General features: G+C 38.5%; 1 protein-coding gene across 7 annotated transcripts; it reads right to left on the bottom strand.

Moving 5' to 3' along the window:
* Positions 1–739: 739 nt before the first annotated feature.
* Positions 740–25,508, bottom strand: ckap5 (cytoskeleton associated protein 5). Of its 7 annotated transcripts, none has more exons than XM_084396586.1 (46): positions 24,680–25,508; positions 23,335–23,421; positions 22,032–22,225; positions 21,010–21,216; positions 20,746–20,917; positions 20,431–20,563; positions 19,378–19,478; positions 19,185–19,298; positions 19,003–19,107; positions 18,793–18,882; positions 18,554–18,718; positions 18,327–18,455; positions 17,629–17,778; positions 17,434–17,532; positions 17,210–17,320; positions 17,010–17,102; positions 16,730–16,915; positions 16,133–16,227; positions 15,929–15,986; positions 15,573–15,698; positions 14,841–14,980; positions 14,547–14,721; positions 14,269–14,382; positions 13,989–14,117; positions 13,039–13,233; positions 12,406–12,538; positions 12,042–12,139; positions 11,686–11,760; positions 11,120–11,245; positions 10,863–11,012; positions 10,582–10,785; positions 9,607–9,742; positions 9,314–9,507; positions 8,494–8,660; positions 8,217–8,240; positions 7,241–7,414; positions 7,008–7,128; positions 6,668–6,847; positions 6,287–6,474; positions 6,087–6,162; positions 5,041–5,229; positions 4,819–4,956; positions 4,652–4,735; positions 4,282–4,441; positions 4,051–4,193; positions 740–1,562 (listed from the first exon to the last, which is right to left on the bottom strand). In XM_084396586.1, exons 2-46 carry the CDS (start codon positions 23,389–23,391, stop codon positions 1,347–1,349), a joined length of 6,114 nt encoding a protein of 2,037 aa, XP_084252712.1. In that variant the 5' UTR covers positions 23,392–23,421; positions 24,680–25,508; the 3' UTR covers positions 740–1,346. The 7 variants fall into 7 exon arrangements, with proteins under 7 accessions (XP_084252712.1, XP_084252713.1, XP_084252710.1 ...); XM_084396587.1 differs by having other exon boundaries at positions 24,667–24,753; XM_084396584.1 differs by lacking the exon at positions 24,680–25,508 and adding an exon at positions 23,541–23,615.
* Between the last annotated feature and the right edge of the window lie 26 nt (positions 25,509–25,534).

Below are 25,534 nucleotides of genomic sequence, written 5' to 3' on the forward strand. Positions count from 1 at the left end.
GTAAAAACTAATTTTTTGATATTTAAAGGGGTGGTATAAAGTTCCGATTACCTCTTGCAGACAAGCACTAAAATGTCAGAAACGGTCTTATGTTTAAACTGGAGTCGGACAATGATGGACAGACTCAAGAAGTGTCAACATGTAGAATGCAACAGGACATTTCTGAATGGTTAGTTGATAAATTTATGTTGCTGATGTGGATTTAACTATCTTCAAGTCTTTGATTAGCATATTCTGTCATGATAATCTATTAAGATCGCTTGTGTGGGAACTGTTGTTAGATGCCTACAGAGAGATATGCTATTGCATTTGTGTTACGTATACTGTATTGCATGTGAAAAGACGGATGCGACAGCTTGAGCAGACTCACAGATGTGCTCTACTGCAACAACTCTTCCTCTTCTCAACATGGACTGCGTGTTCCCAGGGGTGGGGTTTGTGTCAATTTTAGGGTTAGTGATGCCACAATATAATCAAACAGCAACATTACAAACTAACTAAAGTTAGAAAAGAAATAATTTTAATATGCTGCAAAAAAATTCAGAAGAAAATCATTGTATAGTTTGTTAAATTATATAAAAAAATCTTTATTGCCATTTTCACTATAGATTATACACTTAAACTTAATAGCAACACTTCAACACTAATCCCAGTTGGATAATAAAAAAAAACAATGCATCAATAACCAACATTCTACTGAGTGCAAAATGTTGGGAATATTATTCAAAGAAAAACTGAATTAACAACCTTTAGTAATGCAAACTTTATTTACATAAAAAGAAAGATCCAGTACTTCATGCCATGCTCCTTAAAAGAAAGGAATCAATCCTTCAAAAGTTGAGCTTCAGAGACGTTTTTTAGAGAGAGAGAGAGAGAGAGAGAGAGAGAGAGAGAGAGAGAGAGAGAGAGAGAGAGAGAGAGAGAGAGAGAGAGAGAGAGAACAGCAAAAATGGCAAACAGTGTTGAACGGATAGGAGTTGAGACCAAGTGAAAGCGACATTAATTTAGATTTCTCTAAAATGTCTTAAAAACCAAAACAAGCTTCAGTTACACATTACAGCATTCTGCACAAGAAAGCTGTACACTGAAAACCCTAAATGACACGTAAAAGCCTGGTAAGGTTAGCCGACATATGTACAAAAACAACTGTGCACAATACTAACATACAGAAAATGTTTACTTAATATTATACAATGTAGACAGACCGAGTTATTTATTTTTCATCCTATTTGGCATAACCGTAATCTATGCACACGTTTACCCTGAAAGACGTTGGGATGGAGTTTAGAGGGGAGTCGGCTGACTATCTAGTGCGTTAGCGTAAAATGAAGACTGGTCTGGCTGGTCTACTGCCGGTTGCTCTTTATCCTCTCCAGCCTCTTTTTGAGGTCGTCCAGGTTGGAGGCGGGGGAGGACGAGCGGGTGGGGCTGTGGGAGTGGGACTGCTCCTGCTGGAAGTGCTCACGGGACTCCTTCAGCTGGGACAGTTTGCTGTGGAGCATGTCTGTGGAGGAGGCCACCGATGGTCTCAGGGAGCTGAGAGGAGGTCGCTCTTCCTCCGGCTGCAGGAGAACACCGGTTTATTTACAACGTATAAAAAGGATTTGCAAATAAATGAATTCACTACTACAAAATAAATCAATTAAAATTATCAATAAGAAAAACACTTCTGATTTACTGTAATTGGTTAACAACAGACTGTTTATCAAGAACAATTACCAAAAATCTACATTTTTATACTCACTGATATTTAATATATTAACAATACTTTTTGGACTTATTAATAAAAATATGAATAAGGTCTAAAATGTGTAAGATATTGTTAATAAATTGATTGAAAAAAAAAAATAAGATTGATTTTCTGTAATTTTAACATTAGACTAATGGTAAATCAATATTTTATATTTTATTAATTAATAATAAATTAACCTAAATGTAATGCATTAACCAGACCTGCAAAGGGGGGGGGGGGGGGGGGGGGGGGCCGCATTGCTACATGCCATGGGATTAATCAATGCATGCTGATGAACAATGTATAATAATAATAATAATTAATCTGCATACCCTAGTTTTGCACTGATGTAAAAACACTGACAGTGACACAATAAGACCTCATGTTAGCAAAATGTTTTTATCTTTTAACTCTTAAAAAAAAAAAAAACTCTTAAAAAAAACATGTATGTTCTTTAATGTTTGATTATAATTTTACGGTCTTCACATAGGGATGGGAATTGATAAGATTTTATCAATAATACTGCCACTGACGATTCTGATTATCGATCCAATTCTTTATCGATTCTCTTATCGATTCTTGATAGCACTGTGTGGAAAAATGTAGTCATGTGCTTTTTTTTAAAAAAACAAGTGGTTTTCTTTATTTTGAAGTTTAAGCTTGAGTTAGCAAACTGTACTTTTTTATATAATTTATGTAATAAATATAACCTTATTGTAAAGTGTTACTGATTAGTTACACCGATTCAGACGTCACCTGAGTTCACTGTTGGAAAGATTAGTTGTTTTAACCATTCATTAAAATGAATCGGTTCAAAGGAGTCATTAGTTCGCGAATTGGACGTGTCGTGCGCGTTGTGTGATTATCCCAGCAGTTAGGACACTGACATCCAAGATTTGTGTCAACATAAAAACATTTCATCACTGTAAAGTTTTATTTCGTTTAATTAAAGTGTTGTTTAAGTCAGCTGAATGTCCAGAACGCTTTTCAGAGAAGATAAGGAAACTTATTTAGCAAAATTCACACCCAGCAGTAATTCAGAAAAAAAAAGGTCTTTGGACCTTTTACCACCCTGTCGATTTATTTTTGATTAATATGTGCGAGCGAGGGAGAGAGAGCAACACAGCGCCTAGTTTGGAGACGGTGAAGTCGTTTACACAGAGAGTGCGCGCGCGCGACCGGCTCTCTCTCTCTTTGCTCGTTCTTTCAGTTAAACATACACCCTGTCACAAACGCAGCCGTTCATCTACATTACTCACCGATCAAATAAGACTTTGGCGGGACAAAAAATCATTTTGGTGGGCGCTAAAATGCAGGAAAATTCATGCGCGAGTTTCCATTAGACTCGCACGGTAGCCAGCCGTCTCATCAAATGGCGAGCTCAGCTCAGTTGACGCTGTGTACTTCAAGATTCTGACGCAAGCCCTAAGATTCCAATTGGCCAAGAGAAAAAGTGCTAAGATTCCGATTGGCCCAGAGAAATGTCAATTATAAGAATGATCCAATAATGTTTCGCAATTCTAGCCTGCATGGCAGTTACTGTGAGAAACAATATACCCCCCCCCCCCCCCTTCCCCCGAAAAAAAACTCTCCGGTTCTACGCGATTCATGTAAATGACCCAATTGACCAAGAAAACGGCGATTGTCGCCGAAAAGCGACAAGTTTGCAGGTATGATTAACAATGCCTTACCAAATTTTAAGACTTAGTACTAAATAAAAATAATCGTGCAACAACTGACTAATATTTCTCACCAATAATTAAAGCAAATACCAATAAGAACAAAAATATTTTTAATTTAACATATTATGGTACTTTAATAATTCAATAACTAAATAATTTAACTATTTTAACAAATTCTTAACTAAATTTTAGAATTTAAAATAATGTCAAATAGTTATCAACAATAAAAAAAAATATTTGATTTACATTAATTGTTAAAACGACTGTTATTATATAAATCCTATAATTGTTAAAGAATTAATGCATAAGTTATCAATATTTTTAGATTCACTGTAATTGATCATTATTTTTTATTAAAACACATTACAATAAATCATAAAATTAAGTATTAAGTCTTATTGTCAAGTAATAAAAGAAAAACTGTTTTACTGATAAATTAGTCATTAAAGAATGCTTTCAAAACAGAATCTAAAGCTGGTGCCACAAGTCAAATTTAACTTCGTATTGGATTCACATAAATCAGCTCATTTGCATATAATATCAGTTTCATTACCTAAAGATTGTAGCAATATGACGATGAAATAAGTTGAGACACTGTTGACTACAGTTATTGACTCAAGTTAATAAGAGACAAACCGTTGAGTTCTCAAGGCCGCGGCGCTGCCGTAAGATCTTCAGTCTCTCGTAGTAAGCGGCGGCGTTCAGATCTTCTCCGTTACTGCTGATGGGCACAGCGCTGGAGCTCGGCAGATACGAGTCTGTGCTGTGCTGAGGGATGACTGAGAGACAACACGCACATCAGTGAGAGGCGGAGCCTATGACAACAACAAAACTTGAAGAGGTTTCGTAAAGGTTGGTGTGATTCACCTGTGGAAGTCTGGATTCGGCCCTTTCCTTCACGCTCGGACTCGATCATGCGAAGTCCTCGCTCCACGTAGCTCTGGAAGAACTGGGACGTGTTCCTCAAGAAGGGCTCGAGGTCTGCGTCCGAGTACTTCTGCTTGTATTCATACAGCTCCGTCAGACCCTGACAAACAACATGCTCGTTTGAATAACGCATCAAGTAGACAATGGCAAATGATTCTGGTTATTTCCTAGGGCTGGGCATTGACGTCTCACGATTTCGATTCACAAGCTCACGATTCGATATGATAAAGATTAATTTGGATATACAGTACATGCCAATGCTCAGCCCTATTATTTCCCTCAACATTTTTTCCCCAAGCTGCAGTGTTACCTCTTTAGTGTTCTCCTTGGAGCCAATCTTTTTAAAGATCTCAGACAGGATGTCGCTCACTTTGGCCTTGATCACTTTGTCATCCTATTCAAATTGAAATACAGTTGAAGAAACCAGATGAACCACTGAAATTTTCACAAGATGAATGTTTCAGTTGAGACTCATACCGATCTGAGGGCGCCCTTCTCTGTGTTCTTGTCAGACTTGAGTCCCGACAGGTTTACAGAATGCTTGACCACCCGCCTCAGGTGCGCCTCCAGTTCAGACTCATTGCGGTTCTCAATCATGGACATGTGATCTAATATCTGAGAGAGACATTGACGGATCACTTTCAGCAAAAGCAAAGTTTCACGGAGAACTTCCAGGCTCTATTAGGGTCTCAAGCGTACCTTGGATCCGGTGAGCCTGCAGAGCGTGTGCAGCAGTGTCTTCAGTGTCCGGTGGGGAACGTCACTCTTGAGCTGCTTGAGCTTCTCTTTGGGGAAAACCTTCATGAAGTTGTGCACGTCCAGCAGGATGCGGTCCAGATTAATACTGTTGATGGTCTGAGGCAGGAAACGGATCATTCTCCATAGACACTGCAGAGAAAGGTCATGGTTGAAGAACATATGAAAGCAAAACAATTTCAAGAAATTTTTTTTTTTAATATACCAAAACATTTTTGTATTATGCATGTAGTATATTTTAGCATTATGTATACAACAGATTCACAAACTTTCAAGGACCTGTGGGAACCCTGATTTATTTCAAATTACTTTTTATAATAACGTTCGTTTACAAGAACACTGACTTGGAGACTCAGAAATAATTAGTGCTGCCTATTTTGTGGATGAATATAGATGTGAATTGGTGTTTAACGTCTAAAAACAAAAGCCTATCAGCTAATAAAAAGGCAGATGAAATGTGTGTTGAAGTAACTTTTTGACTGTTCAGGCTGATGCCAATTTTGTTTTTACATGATGTCACAGAAGTCAACTGGGAGCATTCATAAAGGTGCAACTATGAGTTTAAATATTATGGTAATGGTTTTTACTAGTCAGAAAAGTGCAATTAAGATGAAATGACATGATGCATTATTGCGTAGGATTCATCAGTGCACGTCATGCATCCATGTTTAAATGTTATTTTCTCTACCTCTGAAATGACCTGTCTGGGTGTGTGTGTGGAATAAATCATACTGAAACAATTACTTTTAATGATTCAAATAAAATAAAATGATAAAATTAAGGTCCCACCTAAATATTTCCCACTTAATTGACACCAATTCTGGGTGTGTACTAAAATTCTATGAAAAGTAATGGCTAATTAAATCATTTTAGCCATCATGATTTGACTGAAGTGTGGAAAGTGAAGTATTTAGGGGGAAAAAAGTCTATAGTTTTGCTTACAATATGACTCCATATACACAGATGCACAAACAAAGTGATAGTTGTACCTTCATGACAAGTTCGGAGAACATGGGGGAGCCTGCGGTGCTGATAAGACTGTCCTGCAGCAGCACCAGCAAAGCACTGGAAAGAAAACCATGACCTTTAATCTACAACCATCGATTACAGTCTGTTTTGTGTACTATGCTGTAAAAACACTGAAGGTTCCTGGAGGTGGCCTGTGTCCCAGCAGAGCCGCACTGCTAACCTTAAAATGTTGGTCTGGTCGGATTTCTCCAGCACCCGAACCACAAGCAGATTGACGGAGCGAATGAGCTGTTGTCCGTCCTCGATGTCCTCCACTCTGGAGTCCAACATCAGCGTGATCAGACCATGCATCAGGTCCTTCAGGACGCCCATGGAGGCTTCCCGTGCTAGACTCTCCATCGAGAACAGCTGGAAACAGACACACAGTGACTCAGCACACCGATGAACAGTGACTTTTGTTTGCTTTGCAGACACTCAATGCATTTTAATGCGTAAATGATTTTCTGCAAACAAAAGCTGATTGTTTCTGGCAATACAATACGAGGTGTTCAGAAATTCCTCCATGCAGAATTTCTCTTCCCAAACTAAAAGCAGCACTCACAGAGAGCATGTTTCCGATGATGCAGCTGTAGAGTTTGAAGATGTCCTTCTTGTCCAGCCGATCGTCGGCCATGTGCGTGTTGTAAATGAGCCGCAGCTGCATGAAGGTGGCGATGAGGAACTGGTCGATGTGTCCAGACATGGCTTCCGCTTTGTCCGCCTGTCTCAAGACCTCATCAATCTGCAGGATATCACAGGGAAATGTCTTACGCATATTCATTTGGCCAAAATCCCTTCATTCTAGAAACATTGTCCCTGGCTATAACATGGTGTAACTAAAAGCATATCAATTCTATGAACATGAATGTGGGATATCTAAACCACTGAAGCAGGACACCCACCTGTGCCAAGGCCTGGATACTAGTGTTAATGTCCCCACTGGCCACCTGTGAGATGACGAAGTTGATGGTGGAGGCAGTACTATTGTGAATATCGTCGAAATGAGGAGAGACCGGACGAATCCTGAAAACACAAAAAATAGGATTTAAACCATTTAACAGGAGTGATTCACCACTGCATTTCAGAAGGCATTTAACTAGCACAATAGAGGTCTTGTTTTGAGTCGAACTCTTACTTGCGCTCAGGAATCATGACCGGCTCCAGAACTTCATCCAGTTTGTGCTGCACCAGATCAGGGATATCACTGGCACATGTGTGGTTGTTCTCGAACACGTCCAGATCCAGCTGAAACTCTTTAGGGATGGATGGAGACGACTGCTCCAAGTGAGCGTTCTGTGCCCGAGCTTGACTGTTGAAAATGGAGGAAAGCGTCACTTCTGCTGCATTTTTTTAATTATCCCCCCAAATTCCGATTCAATACCAGCAAAAAAGAAAGTATTAAAGCGAATATCCACTTACAATGATTTTTTTGTTTGTTTGATCCCTTTGTAAAGTTCAAACTGCGTTTCAATTAAACGATTTAAAACTGGTTCAGTGATTCATTTGTGCCCTCGCTCAAGTTTGTATTAAACATTTCATAAGTATATGCATGTATACATTGCAGAAATGCTGTTGATTTGAACTTTCTATTCAAAGAATCACGAAAAAAGCAGCACAGCTGTTTTCAACATTGATAACATGAAATGTTTCTTGAGCAGCAAATCGGGATCTTAGAATATTAATGGTTGCTTAAAATTCAGCTGTGCATCACATTATAAAATAGAAAACAATTAGTAAAAATTGTAATATTACAATTTAAAATGTTTTACATAAAATAAAAAGCAGCCATGCGAGCATGAGATCTTCCCTTTTTTTTTACCAAACTAAATATATTTCACTAGTATATTGGTGCATAAATATAGTATTTCACAATTATATAGTGCATAAGTGTAATATTTTTCATTATTCATTTTATGAATCACTGTGAAAACGTGCTTTGCATTAATACTGCATTTTACTCCTTACATTCAACAATTTTAAAATCACAAATTAACCGTATAATCTAATATTATCCCTTATATTTCAGTCCAGTTTTTTTTTTGGTGTTCTCTAGACCTCCAGGATGTCAGATGCCTTGTGAGCAGTGGCTACAGCATTACGGCAGTACTTACATCCTGTAAGTGCGATACATTATTCTGTCCATGGAGGGCAGCGAAGAAAAGAAAGGAATAGTAAGAGAAGAGGAGAAAGGCTCAGGATTAAGAAACTACATGCAATGACACAAGAGGAAAGAATGAGACTGAGACAGAATTAGATCATAGAAAGTATTACACATGGGTCAAGATTTCCCAATTTAGCAAACTTGCCCATATAATACCATTGCATTTCAAACGATCATTTCAAGAGTGCATGACTTGATGAAAAGTACGAAGACCTGACGGTACATACTTGAGCTTGTTGGGCACTTCCTCTTGAGCAGGCTTGCGGAGGAAGGTTGCATTGGGATTGGTGGGTTGCTCTCTCTGGGGTCGCTCCTGTTTGGTTGAGGGCGCGGGCGTCTTCTTGGCCGAACGCTTGATTCTCTCCTCAAGCATGCTCATCTCTTTCTCGGAGAGCTTGACAATGATAAAACAATTAAAGTTGAGTTTAGCACAAAATTACATCCAACATGAACTTTTCACTTTTATTACAGGTGGCGAAGGTGATATATCAGCTGATATTTGGCTTTTTTTTGCCAATAGGTTTATCCGTTTCCCCGACGCACCAGAAACGGGACCTTTATTTTGACAGCATTGAGAAAGCTAGTACCTGACTGTCTCTTTAACAATTTAATTTTGTGAAAAATACTCTAAAATAGCAGCTTCATGATTCTGTAATCCTATTAATGTATAAACGGTAACACTTTACAATAAGGTTCCACTTGTTAACATTAATTTATAAGTTAAACTTACAATGAAAATAAATTCTAAAGCATTTGTTAATCTTAATTTCAACATTTACTAACACATTAAAATAAGATGTATCTGAATATTTTTTATTTGGACCTGAGCTGACAATGAACAATTTTTAATTTAACATTTTAAAACTTTAACATTAACAAAGACTAACAAACTTATTGCTCATTTTCAAATGATTTATTTGTAATTTAGTTAATTTCAACAAATACATTGGCTACCCATAAATGATAATACAATTTTTTCTTATGGAAATATCAGTCGACCACTATTCATTGTCTGATCATCATGTCTGAGGGTAACTGGCGTCTTACATTGCCGATGAGTTTGAAGACCTGCTCTCCACAGGTGTTGTAGACAGCCACGACCGTATTGAGAGCAGCATTGCGGACCGTAGTGTCACGGTCTCCGATGTGAATGGCGATTTCTTTAAGAGCCTTGGCCGGAGTCGGCTGGCACACATTCATACCAAAGTTCTCAATCAGGCATCCGAGCTCCTCAAGACATTCTGAAGAACAAATAAAAGTCAAAAAGTCATGAAGACACTCTACTGTAAAATGGCTGTTTTTATGTTTATGTTTGAGAAATCAAATCCATGGGCATTCACCAGATCTCTGCTTGGAGTTCTTCGATTTGGTTCCATCCATAAGGAAAGGGAAGACTTTACTGGCTGCGTAGACTTTACACAGCATCGTCAGAATAGCGCGGACGTCTTTGCGCACCACATCTTTTGATTCTCCAACCTGCGTAGAGGACAAGACACCGAAAAGGACAATGTTAGGCTGCGTTTCAACCATAGACCGTATAAAAAATAAATAATTCAAGAGCAAATAAAGTTCATGTTTTTGCCCTTCGAAATACTATAATAATAATAATAATAATAATAATAATTCAAAGACAGCTAAAAGTGAGATGTGTTTATGCAGTAACTTCAAATATTGATCTGAGCGTGTGTGTGAGTGATTCACGCGCATACATGTTAGTCAGCAAGGCGTCGCACGTCAAGTTCATAGAGACTAGAGCTTTATTCTGTCCTTTTTAAATTCTGATTTTGGCTGCCTCTCAAATTAGTCAAACCATAGATATTACCTGAAATAAATGCTTTGGAAATCCACGCTCATTCAAGGATGTGCATTTATTGCATGGACGGAGAAAGCACGGACACCTGCAGGATTTCATTTGACAGAACTTTAACACTGAAAAATTAAATATTCATATTCGTAACTGTTCCGTGAGAGCAACGGTACCGCAGAACGAGTGTTGCCTCTATATCTATAGACGTTTTTAAGTTTGAAAACTCCAAAAAGCAGCCAAATTGTCAGACATCCATGAGTGCATGTTCACAGAGGAAAACAACTGAAAAACAGCGCTGGTTGTTCTCTCGATACTCGACAAATCATTTTAACATGGGGATGTATGGAATTGACTCTTTTGGAGCCTGTCTCTAGCGGCCAGTCGATGAATTGCAGTTTAAGTCACTTCCGCATTGGCTTCACGAGAGAGACTGGAAGGTTGTCGCTCGGTTTTTAACTAATTAGATGTCGTCGCTGTCCAAAGATAATGATAATGGATAAAGACCCACCTTGAGGATCAGGTAGGGGATGAAGGACGAGGCCTCGTAGTCGCTGAGCTGGTAGTTCTTCCTGCTCAGCATGGTGAAGAGCAGCTTGAGGAACTCCAGGACTTTCATCAGCACACTGGTGTTGGTGTCAAAAAACCGCAAGGTAAACCACTTCAACACCAGGTCCAGACAGCTAATCACAGCGTCACACTCTGGCTCCATGTGCTGAAAAATATAAAAGTTATAAGTCTAGCACAATTTGATATGATTGCAGACTCGCCAATTGCTACGACATGACTAACCTCGATCATGACTCCAATAGCTTTTACATGGCGCTGAAAGTCAAAGTGGAAGAGTTCATCTTGGAGCCACTTGGGCAGACATGTCGACATTTGAGTCTTCAGCTGCTCCACATACTCGTCACGAGGAGTCATGAAGTTCCACTTCAGAATCTAGAGAAGAGTTGGGATTTGGTAACCAAACACACAGACGAGCCTAACGGCGCTACTCAATATTGCGGACAAATGTTGTTCACGAGGACAGTTCAAAAGCTGCTCACCTTTAACCCCTTCTCTTCCTTGATCCTCTGCTCTTTAGCATTGGGAACGAGGATGAAGATGGGACCAGATCTGTCCTCCTCATCTTTAGCCCCAGCTTTAACTGGAGGTTTCTTACCCACAACACCCTAAAGTACCAGGAAAACAGTTGTTAAACTGAACCACCAAAGTCTCAAGTTCTGGTACTTCATGTGGACAAGTTTTATAGTAGGGATGCTCATAATGCCGTTAACCGACAGTAAGAATTTTGACAAAATAAATTTTTAAACCGTTTAACCAATAGTATTGGTAATTTTGAAAACTTTTCTGCATGGTTAAATACACTACACATAAAATTTTTGTTTGAGAGGGGAAAAAAAAACAAGTTGTGAACAAGTCACATTTTGCTGCTCAAGAGTAAAAAAAATAAATAAATAAAAAAAAAAATACTAGCCAATGGCGATTCTATTGCCAAGGTGTGCATAGATTGGGAAGATTGTGAATCAGTTAAAATTACATGCAGTGCTTCCCCACCAAAACGTGCCACCTCACACCAACTCCACTGGTGCTCTATAGGAGATACTAATACCTTCTCACAGCTAGGTGTCCTGTTTTGTTTAGAATTATCTTTCTCTCCTTTCATCTTGAGCTCCATGCTCTCTCTCTAGTGTACAAAATGACACTTTAGAGAGCAACACATTTAAAATGCTAAAATACAGAACCCAATTCATCTTCACACTTTAGAAAACTTTCAAGAGGCTTTTTTTTTTTAACCGTGTAAAAAAATTAATAAAAATAAACACGATCATTGTCTTCCCATGAACAGTCCCTTCTGTATTATGGACCTGGTGTTCCAGATCACAGATTGGACAAGGTTTTAAATTGTTCATGAGCAGCAACTCCCTACAAAAGCAGACAAAACAGAAACACTGAAATGTGCCACACCTTTTTAGCTGCAGGGCCGGCTGGTTTAGATTTCTTAGTGTCTGGTTTGGGTTCTGGTTCACTGAAGTCTTCACTGGGACTTTGGTTCCTGGCTGGAGCTGTAAAATAAAGACATTCAAGCTGAGTCCTGCATCTTTAATAGGTCTCAAATCTGAGTTTCTAATTTACATGTTCAGAATTCCTGATTTTACATCACAAATATGTTTCAAAAGCAGGGCTGGGAAAATCTGGCCCTTGAGATCCAATGTCCTTTCTGCAGGAAAGTGGATCTTGAGGGCAAGTTGCCCACCCCTGTTTAAAATAGCTCAAACCAGCCAGGCAGAGGTGGTCATGTTAGCTGTAGTCAAAGGGAAAAAGAGTGAACCTGAAGCTTGTTTGGCAGCAGGAGCACTGGAGGCGGGTTTGGAAGCTGCAGCTTTGCCAGGAGCTGCAGGCTTGGCTGGCATCAAGGCCCTGGCCTTCTCCAGCATGCCCACCACCTGGTCCTTTGAAGCCGGCTGTAGAAAGACAAGAGGGCAAGAGTGACGTTACACAACTGCTTTTTCTCTGGTCAAAAGGTTGATGCTCGTCTTATTAACCATATAAATTATCATTCATTAGTTTAGGGTCACTAAGATCTTTTATTTAACACTTCTATTCAACAAGGACACATTAAAATGATCAAAAGTGACAGTAAAATAATTAATGGTACAAAAGATTACAAGTCGTTGAGAAGCGAGCAGAGAAAAACGTACTTTTTTTAAAAAGGGAAAGGTACTCATCTCAGAAAACATAAAAATAAAGATACTTTTAGATGTTTAATTGCTATTTGGAGCATTGGGATCACCAAACGAGGGCTTAATGAACTCAATTTTGACCAAATTTTTCATTTGTCCCATTCAGACTAATGTTGCCAGAACGGGTCACATTATTAGAATGATTTCTGAAGGATCATGTGACACTGAAGATTGGAGTAATGGCTGCGCCCAGCTCCAAGGTTAGGGCATCTCCCACTTGCCTTCAGTTTGCCGGTAGCCTTGACCATCTTCTCGTAGCCCAGGTGCATCATGAAGGTGGGAAGGGCATCCTGAGCTTTCTTGCGCACGTCGCCGCTGCGGTCCTCCAGACAGGCGTACAGGTTAGGCAGACACAGCATGAGGTCTGAGGGCACCGTACGTAGGGTGGGCAGCTTCTCAGCCAGCCAGCCCAACAACTATAGAATTTAAGCAGGATTTTAGCTTGCGATCATTGATCAAATAAAACAGATAAAAATAACCTTTCAAAAAGAGTTGAGTGTGGCTTTTTTTCCCATTTGCTGGTCCTCCTCATTGACTTCCATAGTATTTTTTTTTTCCTACTAAGGAAGTCAATGGCTACAGTCAACTGTTTGATTACCAACATTCTTTAAAATATATTTTGTGTTCAACAGAAGAAAGAAACTCATAAAGGTTTGGAACAACTTGAGGGTGAGTAAATGACAATTTTCCTTTTTGGGTGAACTATGCTATTAACATGACCAAAGCTTTAATGAAAAAACAATCTACAACATGACTTCTGTCATCTGATTGATAGTTTATACTTCTTTTAGCAAGTACAAGGTCTTTTGCTATAATTATAGTATAAACACCATCCTCCTTCAGGCCGTAGTACACGCATATAAGAATAACTTTTATATTGTACATTTAATTTGTACATCCCTCTTCATTGTATTGCATTGTTTTGCTCCCTTACAGTAAAAGCTACAGAACTTTGATAAAACTAAGCATAAATAAGATTCATTATAAAAAGACATTATTGGGAGATGTTAGTGATGATTTTTAAATGCATTTCATGCAAGTAGCCTCTGATAATATCTCTCTGATTTACATTACAAGCTATCAGAATTTCATATTACTTCACATAATAAAAAAATGTGACTGAAAATATTTCATATGCCAGGCTTTACAGGGTTAAACGTGAGTGATGTACCTCCTGTCTTAGGAAGGGGTTTTCCTTCTTGAGCTCCTCTGATAGGTCCTCTCCTTCAAGCCACTCCTTCATTCCAGTCTGCTCCACCCAAGCGTTCAGCGTCGTCATGGCAGCAGCACGGACGTTAGCCTGAAAGAGTCAAATTTCAAGCAAATTAGAAACCTCAAACTAGAGCATTAAATAGTTATCTGAACAGCCAGACAAGTAGCACAAGCTTGTGTGATTCCACCTCACAAGTGCAACAAACAGACCCCCAATCAGTGCATACAGCGTTTCATACCTTGCTGTCACCAAGAACTGTAATGACTGGAATTCCCAGGTTCCTGACGTGCTGCTTGAGTGATGGACCCATGGCAGTGGCTATTTGTTGCAGAATATTGAGAGTCTGCTGGACCTACGGACACATTTTATGACATTACAGCCATGCCTTTAATAGAATGCTACAACTGAAATGCCTGAGTGGCAATAGGCAACAAAAACATAAATACATGTGATAAATGCTAAACAAGACTCAAATATTTCATTTCTGATATTAGTTTAAAACGAAATATACGTTACCAGTAGTTTGTTGGAGTCATTGAGACGGCCCTTCAGTGCCATCGGTAGCTCGCCGATGCTTGGCTGGATGAATTTGGCCTCAGAAATGATGGCCGCCACCTCATCAAGGCCCTCCTTTCTGACCTTCCAGTTCTTGTCACTGATCTTTGACACCATGTCATATGTGATTTTATCACTGCGAATGAGAAAAATCAAATCTCTAATCCTTTTTATTCCTACTAGCATCCAAAAGATGCCTGATTGAAACATTATTTGAAAAGAAAAGGTTTTTGAAGCACTGCCACACTCACTGACCTGATATCAGTTCTGGGCAGCAGGTCCATGATGTCTCCGGGTCCACCGTCCACCTCCTCTTCTTCAGCCGCGTCTCCCTCCTCCTCAGCTCCTGCTTTTTTGGCACCACGGAATGGGGCGGGAGGAGACTGACCCTGCATCTATGAAAGATAACATGATAAGGTGAAAAGTCAGATTTAACTAAAATTAATATAAGTCTTTTAAACATTAGCAATAGTGCTCTATAAAAGTCAGCATGAATTCAAAATCAGTCCCATTTCATTTATTATACATGGTCTTAAAACAAATGAGAGCAGCAGAAAAAGCTAAATATAAAACAAACTATAATAGATTTTTTTTAATTTACATTTATTTCTTGTTTTACTTGTTTCTTTACTCTTTGATTTGCAATGTTCAATGAATCAATGCTTTTGGAAAATTAGTTGCAAATACATCAATTGTTTCACAATCTTATTTTCACACTATCTGCTTTGATAAACTCAGTGTTACTGTATTGTGCAAACATAGGCATTACAAACAATGAAGCAGTAAAACACACCCCTATAAAGGTACTTGGCATAAGCTAGATAGGGAGAGACTGGCATTGCCAAAATAAAACAATGAATAAACAGGTGTGGTTCACTTGATTGTGTCCATAAAGCAGTTTTAAATGCGAGCTAAAACCCACTGATGGTCAAGTCAACTCTTTGAAAGGGTCACTTCAATTACTGTATTTCAAAAGGCCATATTTACCTTCTCAAACTCAGCATTTATTTGTTGAAGGAGGGCTGGTTTTTCATCTTCAAAAAACATGCGCAGGGGAGCGCCCATGTACAGGTACATGACTCCCAAAAGAGCGATTGCTGATGTCCTCACAGCCTGAATTTAACATGAACACAGCTCATTACACACAATTACATCTGACAAACGGATTTGAAGATCATTATGAACAAAGGACAATTTAATATTGTAATATTCCAGAAAACTTGTTTATTAATCACTATTAGCAAGTGTTGCACATAGAAGTAACATTAAACATGTCATTCCACTTGAAAGGCCCAAAGTATGATTGATTATGTATACTGAAACCATGACTCAAAATTACTCACAGGATTTGTGGCACCCAGAGCAGTTTTGACATTGTTGATGAACGCCTTGACATTTATTCTGGATTATGGGGAATAAGACTCAGATTTAGGAAGGAGGAAAAGATTAACTGCATGAATAAAAAAACAACAATAATAATAATAATAAAATAAAATAAAATAAAATAAAAGTAAAATAAATTAAAAGCCCAAGTATATAGCACTTACCCTGCAAATCCAAACTCCTTCATGGCATTGGCCAACCAGTTCAACGTCTCTGCCTGGTTTTTAGGATTCTTCTGAGCGAAAGCCAGAGAGACAACCTGAAAATTGAAAAACAAAGAGCAATTATAAATAAATAAAAATATTAGTATAAAATGTCACAATATTAATAATCAATTTAGTAACAGTTAGACAAGTTTAAATAATTTGTATTTATTATTATTATAAATACATACGACATTTATAACTTATAATATAAATAAATCTTTAATCAAATAATCAATTGTTAGACAAGTTTAACTACTGCACTAAACTATAGTTTAGTTTACTAAACTATAATATAAAATGCTATAAGAATACTATTTATAACTTAACATGTAATATTATTATAAAATAAAATCCAAAAAGTAGTAAAATTGAATCATTTGCTCATTTCTGCTAGTAAAAAAAAAAAAAAAAAAAAAAAAAAAAAAAATGTATATATATATATATATATATATATATATATATATATATATATATATATATATATATATATATATATATATATATATATATATATATATATATATGCATGCCATTCTATAAATCACAAACACCAACCTGTTCAGCAATCCACGGCAGAGAACAGGCCTCCCCAATCGCAGTGAGAGCCTCTTTAGCGTTACTTCCACACTTCACGTCACCAACCTTATCAACCAGGCCATCCAGAACCACCAGAGCGGATGTCTTGGAGAACAATCCTTTTTGTGCAATTAGACCCACAACGTGGAGCTTCATTTGCATCACCTACAGAAGTAAAACATTGAAACACTGAAAACTAGCACCTGATCGAATGCCAAAACCTGAGAACTAAAGCGCCTTACATGCTAAAGAGGGCTACCTGAAAATTGGTCTCTTTCCATCCAGGTTTCTTAGCCAGCATCCTGACTAAAGCCTGGCATGGCATTTCAGATTTGTCCATCTGCTCCACAGCCTGAGCAGAATGCAATCAAGCTAAGTTTAAACATGTTCCTCAAGTTGAAATCATTACAAAAGAGCTTAAAATGGCACAAAAAGTGGATACAAAAATCCACAAGTTACCCTCTGAAACTCCTCCATGCTGGCAAGTCTCTCCTTCCAGTTGCCGCTGTCCAGCAGCTGCATACAGGAGGCTGGGAGCACAACAGCCGCCTTCTCCTCACACACTTCCAGCTGACGAACACACAAATTCAATTACTTGACAATTTTGCAAAACAATTATTTTTTGGTCAAGCCATCAGTTCAATGAAAACATTTAACGTGTCGATGCAAGATTGGAAACATACCGATAACTCAGTCTCGACAAATTCCTTAGCATCTGGACCTTTCTTGGACTTCGCACTTGGGGCAGAGGCAGGTTTGCCCTTCTTGGGAGGTCCTGCAGCCTGTTTGTGAAACAAAAATCTGTTTTAAATCTTTTCTCTCATTAAAAAAAAAATAAAAATAAAAAAATAACAAAATGATAAAATAAAAAGTGTTACCTTTGCTGGAGGAGCTTTCTTAGGAGGCCCGGATGGTTTGGCAGGTGCTTCAACAGAAGGAGCTTTTGCAGCAGGTTTCTCTTTCTTCTCTCCTCCACCACCCCCTCCTTTCTTGCCAACAATCTCCACTTTATCAGCACATTCTTTTATCTATTTATGCAGAAAACATGAAAGGAAGAGCCATGAACTTCTGCACTAGCTCCACCCACAGTTCGTTCACCAACTGTCTAGTGCATGCGAAACCGGGGGAAGAAAGTTATTCGATTGGCTTGTTTTATGCAATTTCAGGAAGTTTACAGGGTAACAGGTTGATACAAAAACATGCCCAATAAATAATAAAAAAAATATTATTATTAAAAAAAGTTAGATTAATTAATTTAGTCAGCCAATATTGGATATGTGCATGTCAATTTCCCCAATTTTAACATTTTGTATATACCCAATCTCCACAAATCTTTAAAAAAGTCTTTAGCAAATTTCAAAACAAATATCCATTTTTTCATACTCTAAATTAAGTGTAGTATTTAAGATGATAGATTTGTGTTCCATTTTAAATATCAGACAAAACTAGTATAGAAATCTATAGAAATGTATAGAAAGTAAAGAAAACAATTATCAGTTGTTGACATCCACCAGAATTTAATATTGGTGTATCACTGAGAATTCAATCTAAATGCAAAACTAAAACATGTTCTAACCTTGTCCAACTTGAGTTTGTCCACATCAGTTAAGAATGGGTTGACTGCTTTCTCCCCTACCACCTTCATGGCTGTCCCTAAAGCCTCAAAAGCAGCATCTCTGACCTCCGGAGCAGAATCATTCACTTGCTGCACCAAAAAAGAGAGACAACTTACTAAACAAGACCAAGAATGCAGTTACCGGCATTCAGAAAGAGTTAACGCACTGACAGGAGAGGAATCTGTACCTTGAGGAACGCTGCACAGAAGGGCTTCAGAACGCTTTTTGGCAAAGTGCTTGGGGTGCAGCGACAGAAGCTTCTGGCGAGGAACAGTGAAGCCTGTTGCTTGATGGAGGGGTTCTTGTTGTCCATCACTGACAGAACATCCTCACTGATGTTCTGCAAGGTTGTCTGCAATACAGTTATACAGAGTTAATAATCAACTTATCTTCTGCCATTTGCCACCACGCGTTTTGAATACTCACAGTAAGGAAGACTGCATCAATGGCCTCCTGCAAGGCCTGGACCACCTGAGGTTTCTTCTCCTTGAACTTCTCCAAGATAGTTGGCACCACCTTGAAAAGATTCAGAGGAAAAAAATCATCCAATGAAACTGCAGTCCGTATACGCCAAACGCCTCGACAAAACGAATCGTGACAGGGTTTGTGACAATTTAAGTCATGAAGAGCACTTACAAGACCTGCATACGTCCCAAACTTCTTCCTCAGTCCTGCTGCCAGTGCAGCCAAGCACTTGGCTGCCATGGCCACTAGCATCACATTGGCATCTTTCCCAATGACCTAAATAAAAAAGGAAGTGGTTATGACCTTGCTCACAGAGATGATCCCATTACCCAGAATTCCACTAGAACTTATACCTTCTTTAAAGCTCGGACTAGGTCCCCATAGTCTCCATTCTCGAGTTTTGGGTTCTTAGTCAAAGTTTCCACTGCCTCTAACGCTTCCTTCCTCTCCTGCCATTTTTTTGCTTCCTGTGACAAGGAGGTGAAATGACAAATTAAGTTGATGCGAAATTCAATGGTGATTAATAACATTGTTGTTCTGACTTACGATTTTTTCGTAGAAGTCTTTAGGAAGTTTTGAAAGGATCTCGACGGCTTCCAAGAGCTCATAAGGATCCACCTGAGCAACTTCAGTCTCCTCATTGTCCCCTGTGGCCAGAAATTAAAATAAATATTAAAATGAAATGAATAAATATAATATACATATTTGAATTATGTATCATTATAATACTATATATTATAACTAGAGTACATTTTTAGTACTTTGTCCTCTCTATTCTACACTGACAGCTACCCTGTTGTTAAAGAAAGTCTCTTGGCTTTGTGCTAGCAACTAATTAATTCACTATGGCAACTGATGTAGATATACCAGTCAGATACGGACTACAGGGTCTGAACAAACAGATCTGATTTCATTACATCCAAAATGGTGGTGCAGACAGTAAATTATAAAGACTGAATTAGAAAAACAAATCTGAACAATTAGAAAAACAATATCAACATTAAGCATGTTTACATGCACTGATAACTATCCAAAATCAGTTTATTGAAAAAACCCAATTTACCCGTTTACATGCAAATCCCATTAAAAACCCCAGAGTATTTAAAAATGTCAACGAGACTAATTCTCTCACATTTGAAGTTTCTACAACTGTACCACTTGTCCTTAGGTTGCACGAGATGAGAAAACATTTATATTTCTTGGGTCGAGAAAAAGGCGGACGTTGCAAAATATTTCTCCTCCCTTAGCGCGAAACACTCGCTGTGGCTGGATGCGCTTAAATCTGCTGTACAAGGACTCTTTACTGTCACATATCACACATGCACACTTCAATAAGCCGACAGAACGCAGGTTAAGGCGTTTACATGCCGGTTGAAATCAGGGTAATTGGCAAAAAACTAGCTGTGTCAATTGGTGATAAAGGTAAATGGTTTAACGCGTTTACATGACCACACACGTTGTCAGCTTAAGCATTATCGGTTTAAGAATGAGTGCGTTTACATGCACATTGTCTTGATGATAGGGTTTAAATTGAATGCTGAATTTTCACTACTGCCTTGTCTCTGGATAAACCCATAGACTACAGTGCTATATTCTCACCGTCCGCCTCATCTCCTCCTGCAGCTTGCTGCTGCTCAAACTTGGCCTTCAGGTCCTGTTGAGAGCGCAAGAACCTGGTCTGCTTAGGAGCTGTAGTTGGGAGTTTCACCCATTCTTCCTCCAAATCTTTCAACTAAAAGAAAAGGGTCAAACGTGTAATGTTACAACTTGCATTACCAAGCCGGAATAATAAAATAAAAGAACTATGCCAATTTCAAGAGAACTACGAACGTCCAAGTACAACAGCCGCTACAGATGCATATTTTAAAGTGAAAATTTTGCATTTGAAAACTTAATGGAGAACAGCAGCATCACCTGTACGGAATTAATATTCTGCAGAGGAGCTCGCAGAGCATCGCGGATCCACCTATAGATCTCCACCGCAAGCAATTTGGCCTCGTCTCGAACTGCCTTTTCTCGAGACTCAAACTGTTTTGGCAACACTTTCACTACAGGTTTGAGCGTTATGATCTTTGATCCAAATTCACTGAAAAAGGACAAATAAACAAGTTTGTTTTGTGCTGAGTAAGTGCCGGCAAGCACAGTGATGGTTAACAGGTTTAAAAATTGCCTACTCACCAAAGTGCCTTCCTTAGCGTCTCAAGGCAAGTAACAACAATCTTGGGGTTCTTGTTATCCAGTCCTTTGATCAGCTCATCCTGGACCACTTCTGCTTTCTCAATCTCTATGTACATGAGGCAGATATCACTCCCCAGTTCCTTGGCTCGCGCTTTGGGCTGGTTGAAGACTTTGCAGACTACTCCAGAAACCACTTCCCCTGTTGTCCTGCAAGATAAGACTCATTTCCATTAGATCCCATTAAGACATAATGGATACTAAGCCCAACAAATCAACATTTAGCAGCAAAAAAATTTTTAGCAGCAGTTTTTAGGTGTTATCTGATGATTACAGTTATCGGATTATCCCTAAAGCAAACAGAGCAAATCACCAAAACACAAACATCATGGAAGGGAAGTTACTTGTTTTCACATCACTCCTTTATCAAAACTGAATTAAACAATCAATACTCTATGAAAGAGTTTATCATACCATTAACAACGACTAAATGACTCCATCTGGTTTTTGACATACAGTCATAAAGACACCAACTCAATAGGCCTAATGAAAAGTGATGGAGGGAGCAGGACAAATGTAGGCCTTTTCTTAGATGCTTGTTTAAAAATAAGGAATTTCTGTCATCCTCATGAAGATTGAAATGTCTCAACTGAGGAAAATAATACATTTCCATGGTTTTCTAAATGGGTTAAAGACTATAGCTACTGCTGCGTTCCTACTTTGCCTGATGACTCTCCCTCGATCCAAAAATAGACTTTTCACCAGGCATCATATTTCTGCTTTGTTCCAAAACTCAGTTGTGAACAAAGTTCTTACAAAATAATATCCCATAAAAAACGTTTCAGAGGAAAATAAAGAGCTGCCCAGGGATCGAGAGAAAAAGCAAACGTTCTTTAGTCATCCAAGACAACAAAATCAGCGGTCCATGAAACTCGTTTAAAACTTAGCGACTAGCGCCATGTTCAAAGATTTCGGTTGCGACTTGTTTTGTGTCCAAAAAGCACCATAAAAGTAAAGCTACTTACTTTCCAGCCACGTGTGCATTCTCGATATAAGCAAGTGCTGCCTCCAGTCCTTTGAGTTGGGCTACGGCATTGGAATCTGTTACGAATCTCTTGAGAAGTCCAAGGTATTTGCCCCATTCCGGGCTCTTCTCGTCTTCTATCCTCTGGAAGAGCTTCAACGCTTCCTCGTATCCATTTAATCTTGCTTTCCAAATCTAAGGGAAACCAGAAGATGAATAATGACGACAAAAAAATAAAAATGAGCTCGTGACTTGAGGTAACCAACTGGCCCACTTTCCTTAGAGGCCGACGCATGTTTAATAGCCATTATTTATAATCGACATGAACTCTTCAACACAACATGCTTTATCATTTATGTCGCAATGTGCAGTACATGCATTAAAACTCAGGTTGATAAAACAAAGCACCAACTACTAAACTGAAATTTTATCATAAAACCCAAGCAAAAGATGTGACCAATCAATGTATCAATTTACTAATCTGTCAGAAACAAGGGCACAGTCTCACAGACAGATCTTAGATTAAGCCAGGATTAGGCCTTAGTTCAAGTAGGGCATTTAAGGGGTTAAGCTTTTATAAATGTGCCTTAGGAAAAAAAACATTAGTGGTGGTGTGCATCTTAAGACAAAGCAGTGGCACTGACATATTTTAGGATATGTCAGTGCAAGTTGCTTTCAGTTAAAACATTTTAGTCTAGGACTAGGCTAAGCCTGGTCTGTGAAAACAGGGGTAGATGTTTCAAACAAAAGTGCGACACACTACTCTCACCCCTGATCATCCCATTCCCACCCCTTAACTACAAGTATCAGCAAAAAAAAAAAGAAAAAAAAGTGTAAAGTCTTGTGTAATCGTCCAATCAGTTTAAACTGCGGGAAGATGTCATATGTAAACAACATGTCACCTAAGATAACATTCACGATTCACCTCAGGAAAGTTATCCAATGTCCATAGTTATTTTTTAATCATTTTTAATAATGGGTTTATAATATCCAAAATTTAAATACATCTTAGCAGTGGTTTGGAGTATAAACATTGTATCACTGATTTTTTTAAACATATAGTTAGGTTAAACCACTTAGCTAAGTAGTTGCAAACCTAAATGTAAATGAGACTCATTGCATCAAGGTATAAGATTTCCATAAAGAATGTTCCCATTTATTTCACTGCTTTGCATGCATTCATCTCTAAACAATTAGGCCGAGCAAAGTGCTGACAGTTTGGTTCTTCGTACACAAGCTGGTCTTCCAACACTGTCTGGGGATTGTTGATGGGCCAAAATTTTAAAGTAGCCTGGATCGCTCACCTTGTGTTCACATTTCTGGTCGATGGGTAACTTCATCCATTCACTGTCATCCCCCATGGCTGTTTTCTGTCGGTCTGATCTATTCAACTAAACAAAAGAAGGGGAAACTTTGGTTGCTCACACTCCATCCATACAAAGCAGAACAAAAAGCAATCAAACCAACTTTTACACATAAGGATACAGTTTAAGACCAGATTTTCAAATACCTTCAGGTTCAATATTAAATGGACAATGTTTGAGCTCATCTGACGCATGCAACAATCATCTCAACCATAAGCATTAACAACAAATAGAATTAATATGGCATGGGAAACTAGACTAGCTTGTCACAGTAAATAAAGTTCAGTGCACTTTGCAATATCCACATGCATTTCAACAAAAATCTCCAGTCAGACAGAAGAAATGCCTTCATTCACTTCACAGCGAATGCACACATCGTCCAGATCTGCAGCCAAAGCAGAGCAACATCCACTAATGCATCTCTCAGAAGAGCCTAGTTTCATATTACATATATCGATCTAAGCCTAAATTGTAAATACTTAAATACAAAGCCCAGGCTTTAAGTGAGGAAAACACAATTTAAAAGCGTATAACGTTAGGCTATGCCAAAGAAACGTGTGCATGCAGAAAGCGCCGCCAATTCAGCCCGCCCAAAACAAACATAAAAGCAAACAATGAGTGTTTAGAGCAATGGCAACCGTCTAAATTATTTATTAGTCAAGAAAATTACAAATAAAGAAGTGTGAGGCATTTAAAAACGTTAGAGTGGTTTGCAGCGCATCACATGTGAAAACACTATCGGGGTGCAGCAGAGCCGTTAGTGACCCGCAACCACTGTCGCTCGGCCCGTATCATTTAGCAGATTAAGACGTTCAAATATGGTCTTAATTCAAACAGGACACTGCAATTGTAATCCTCACGGCTTAATAAAACAATTCCCGTGTATGGTTTGTTTAGTTTCAGGGTGTAAATATGGCTAAATTTAAATATACCGGTTAGCTGTTAGCACATACGCGGCCCTGACAGACTGTCTGTTAGTCCTGCAACAGCTTAAACCATCACGAGATTCAAACAAATATCGCCATTTTCATAGCTTTCCACAACGACTAAAATGTCAACATTTATCCTCATCATCTCATCTAACCTGACATGTGACAGTAAAATGAAAACCCCGACTCACACTATTGTTTGTCACAGATATAAAAGCGGCTTGATATAATTCAGTCCGTCACTAAAACCGAGGCCCTCAAATAAAACGCAGCAACGTATAATGAAGCCGAAGACGCTTCAAAAGGCTTTAGTGTAATAATCTCCAATCGCAATTTCATATACCTGTTTTATTTACCTGCTTTTAGAGAGGGAAGACAGGGCGATCTTCATCAGCTGGGACCGATATTTGGTCATTACTCTCCGGGCTTTGAAACGCCTCCGAGGGCGGGGAGAGACAGAGGGAGGAGACGCCTAGTTTTCATTCAAACGTCCTTATTCATTTGTTATAGGCTGTAAAGTGCATTTTGTGGTTTATACAGGTTTTATTGAATATTTAGTGTTTTAATGTTAAAGTGAAGTGAGCATGCAATTACAGAATCAACTGTATTATCACGTTTTCAGTAGAATTTACTTTTGGGTTTGGAACCAAACTTTGGGACATTGACAAACAAAATAAAAAGCAATTAAATATAAGTTATGTGTGTGTGCGCAATTGTTAACAGTTTTGCAATATATAACATTACATATCTATTACAAATAAAATCTAGGTATTTTATGAACAAAATGTGCATTTGGGTAGGTATTGTGTATATATTTTCCTAGTTTGTGGCAGATGTAAATAGTAAAATGTCTATCAGGATCCTTAATTCTTATATGGATTTCAGTGCTTTTGGAATTGATATGTGTGCGAATTGTTGCAGCACAAAAATACAGATCCTCATCATTCCTCGTGGATTAGTATTTAAATGGAAAGCCATATGGGCGCAGTAAACAGCTGTGCTGCGCATGCGCGGGTTTCCATAGCCGCGGCTGCATCAACAAAAACTGACGAAACACAACCGAGCATTTTTCAAAAACGAGGGCGAGACTCCACCCAGCGCTCACTTCCGTGTTGTGTCATGTGCTGCTCGACCGCGTCGTCTATTGGTTGTTTTATATCCCTGGATGAATTTGAGCCAAGATACTGTGGTAATGACTCAAATTCGAAATA

This window comes from Rutilus rutilus, assembly GCF_951802725.1.
Source record: "Rutilus rutilus genome assembly, chromosome: 23".
Lineage (NCBI taxonomy): Eukaryota > Metazoa > Chordata > Actinopteri > Cypriniformes > Leuciscidae > Rutilus > Rutilus rutilus.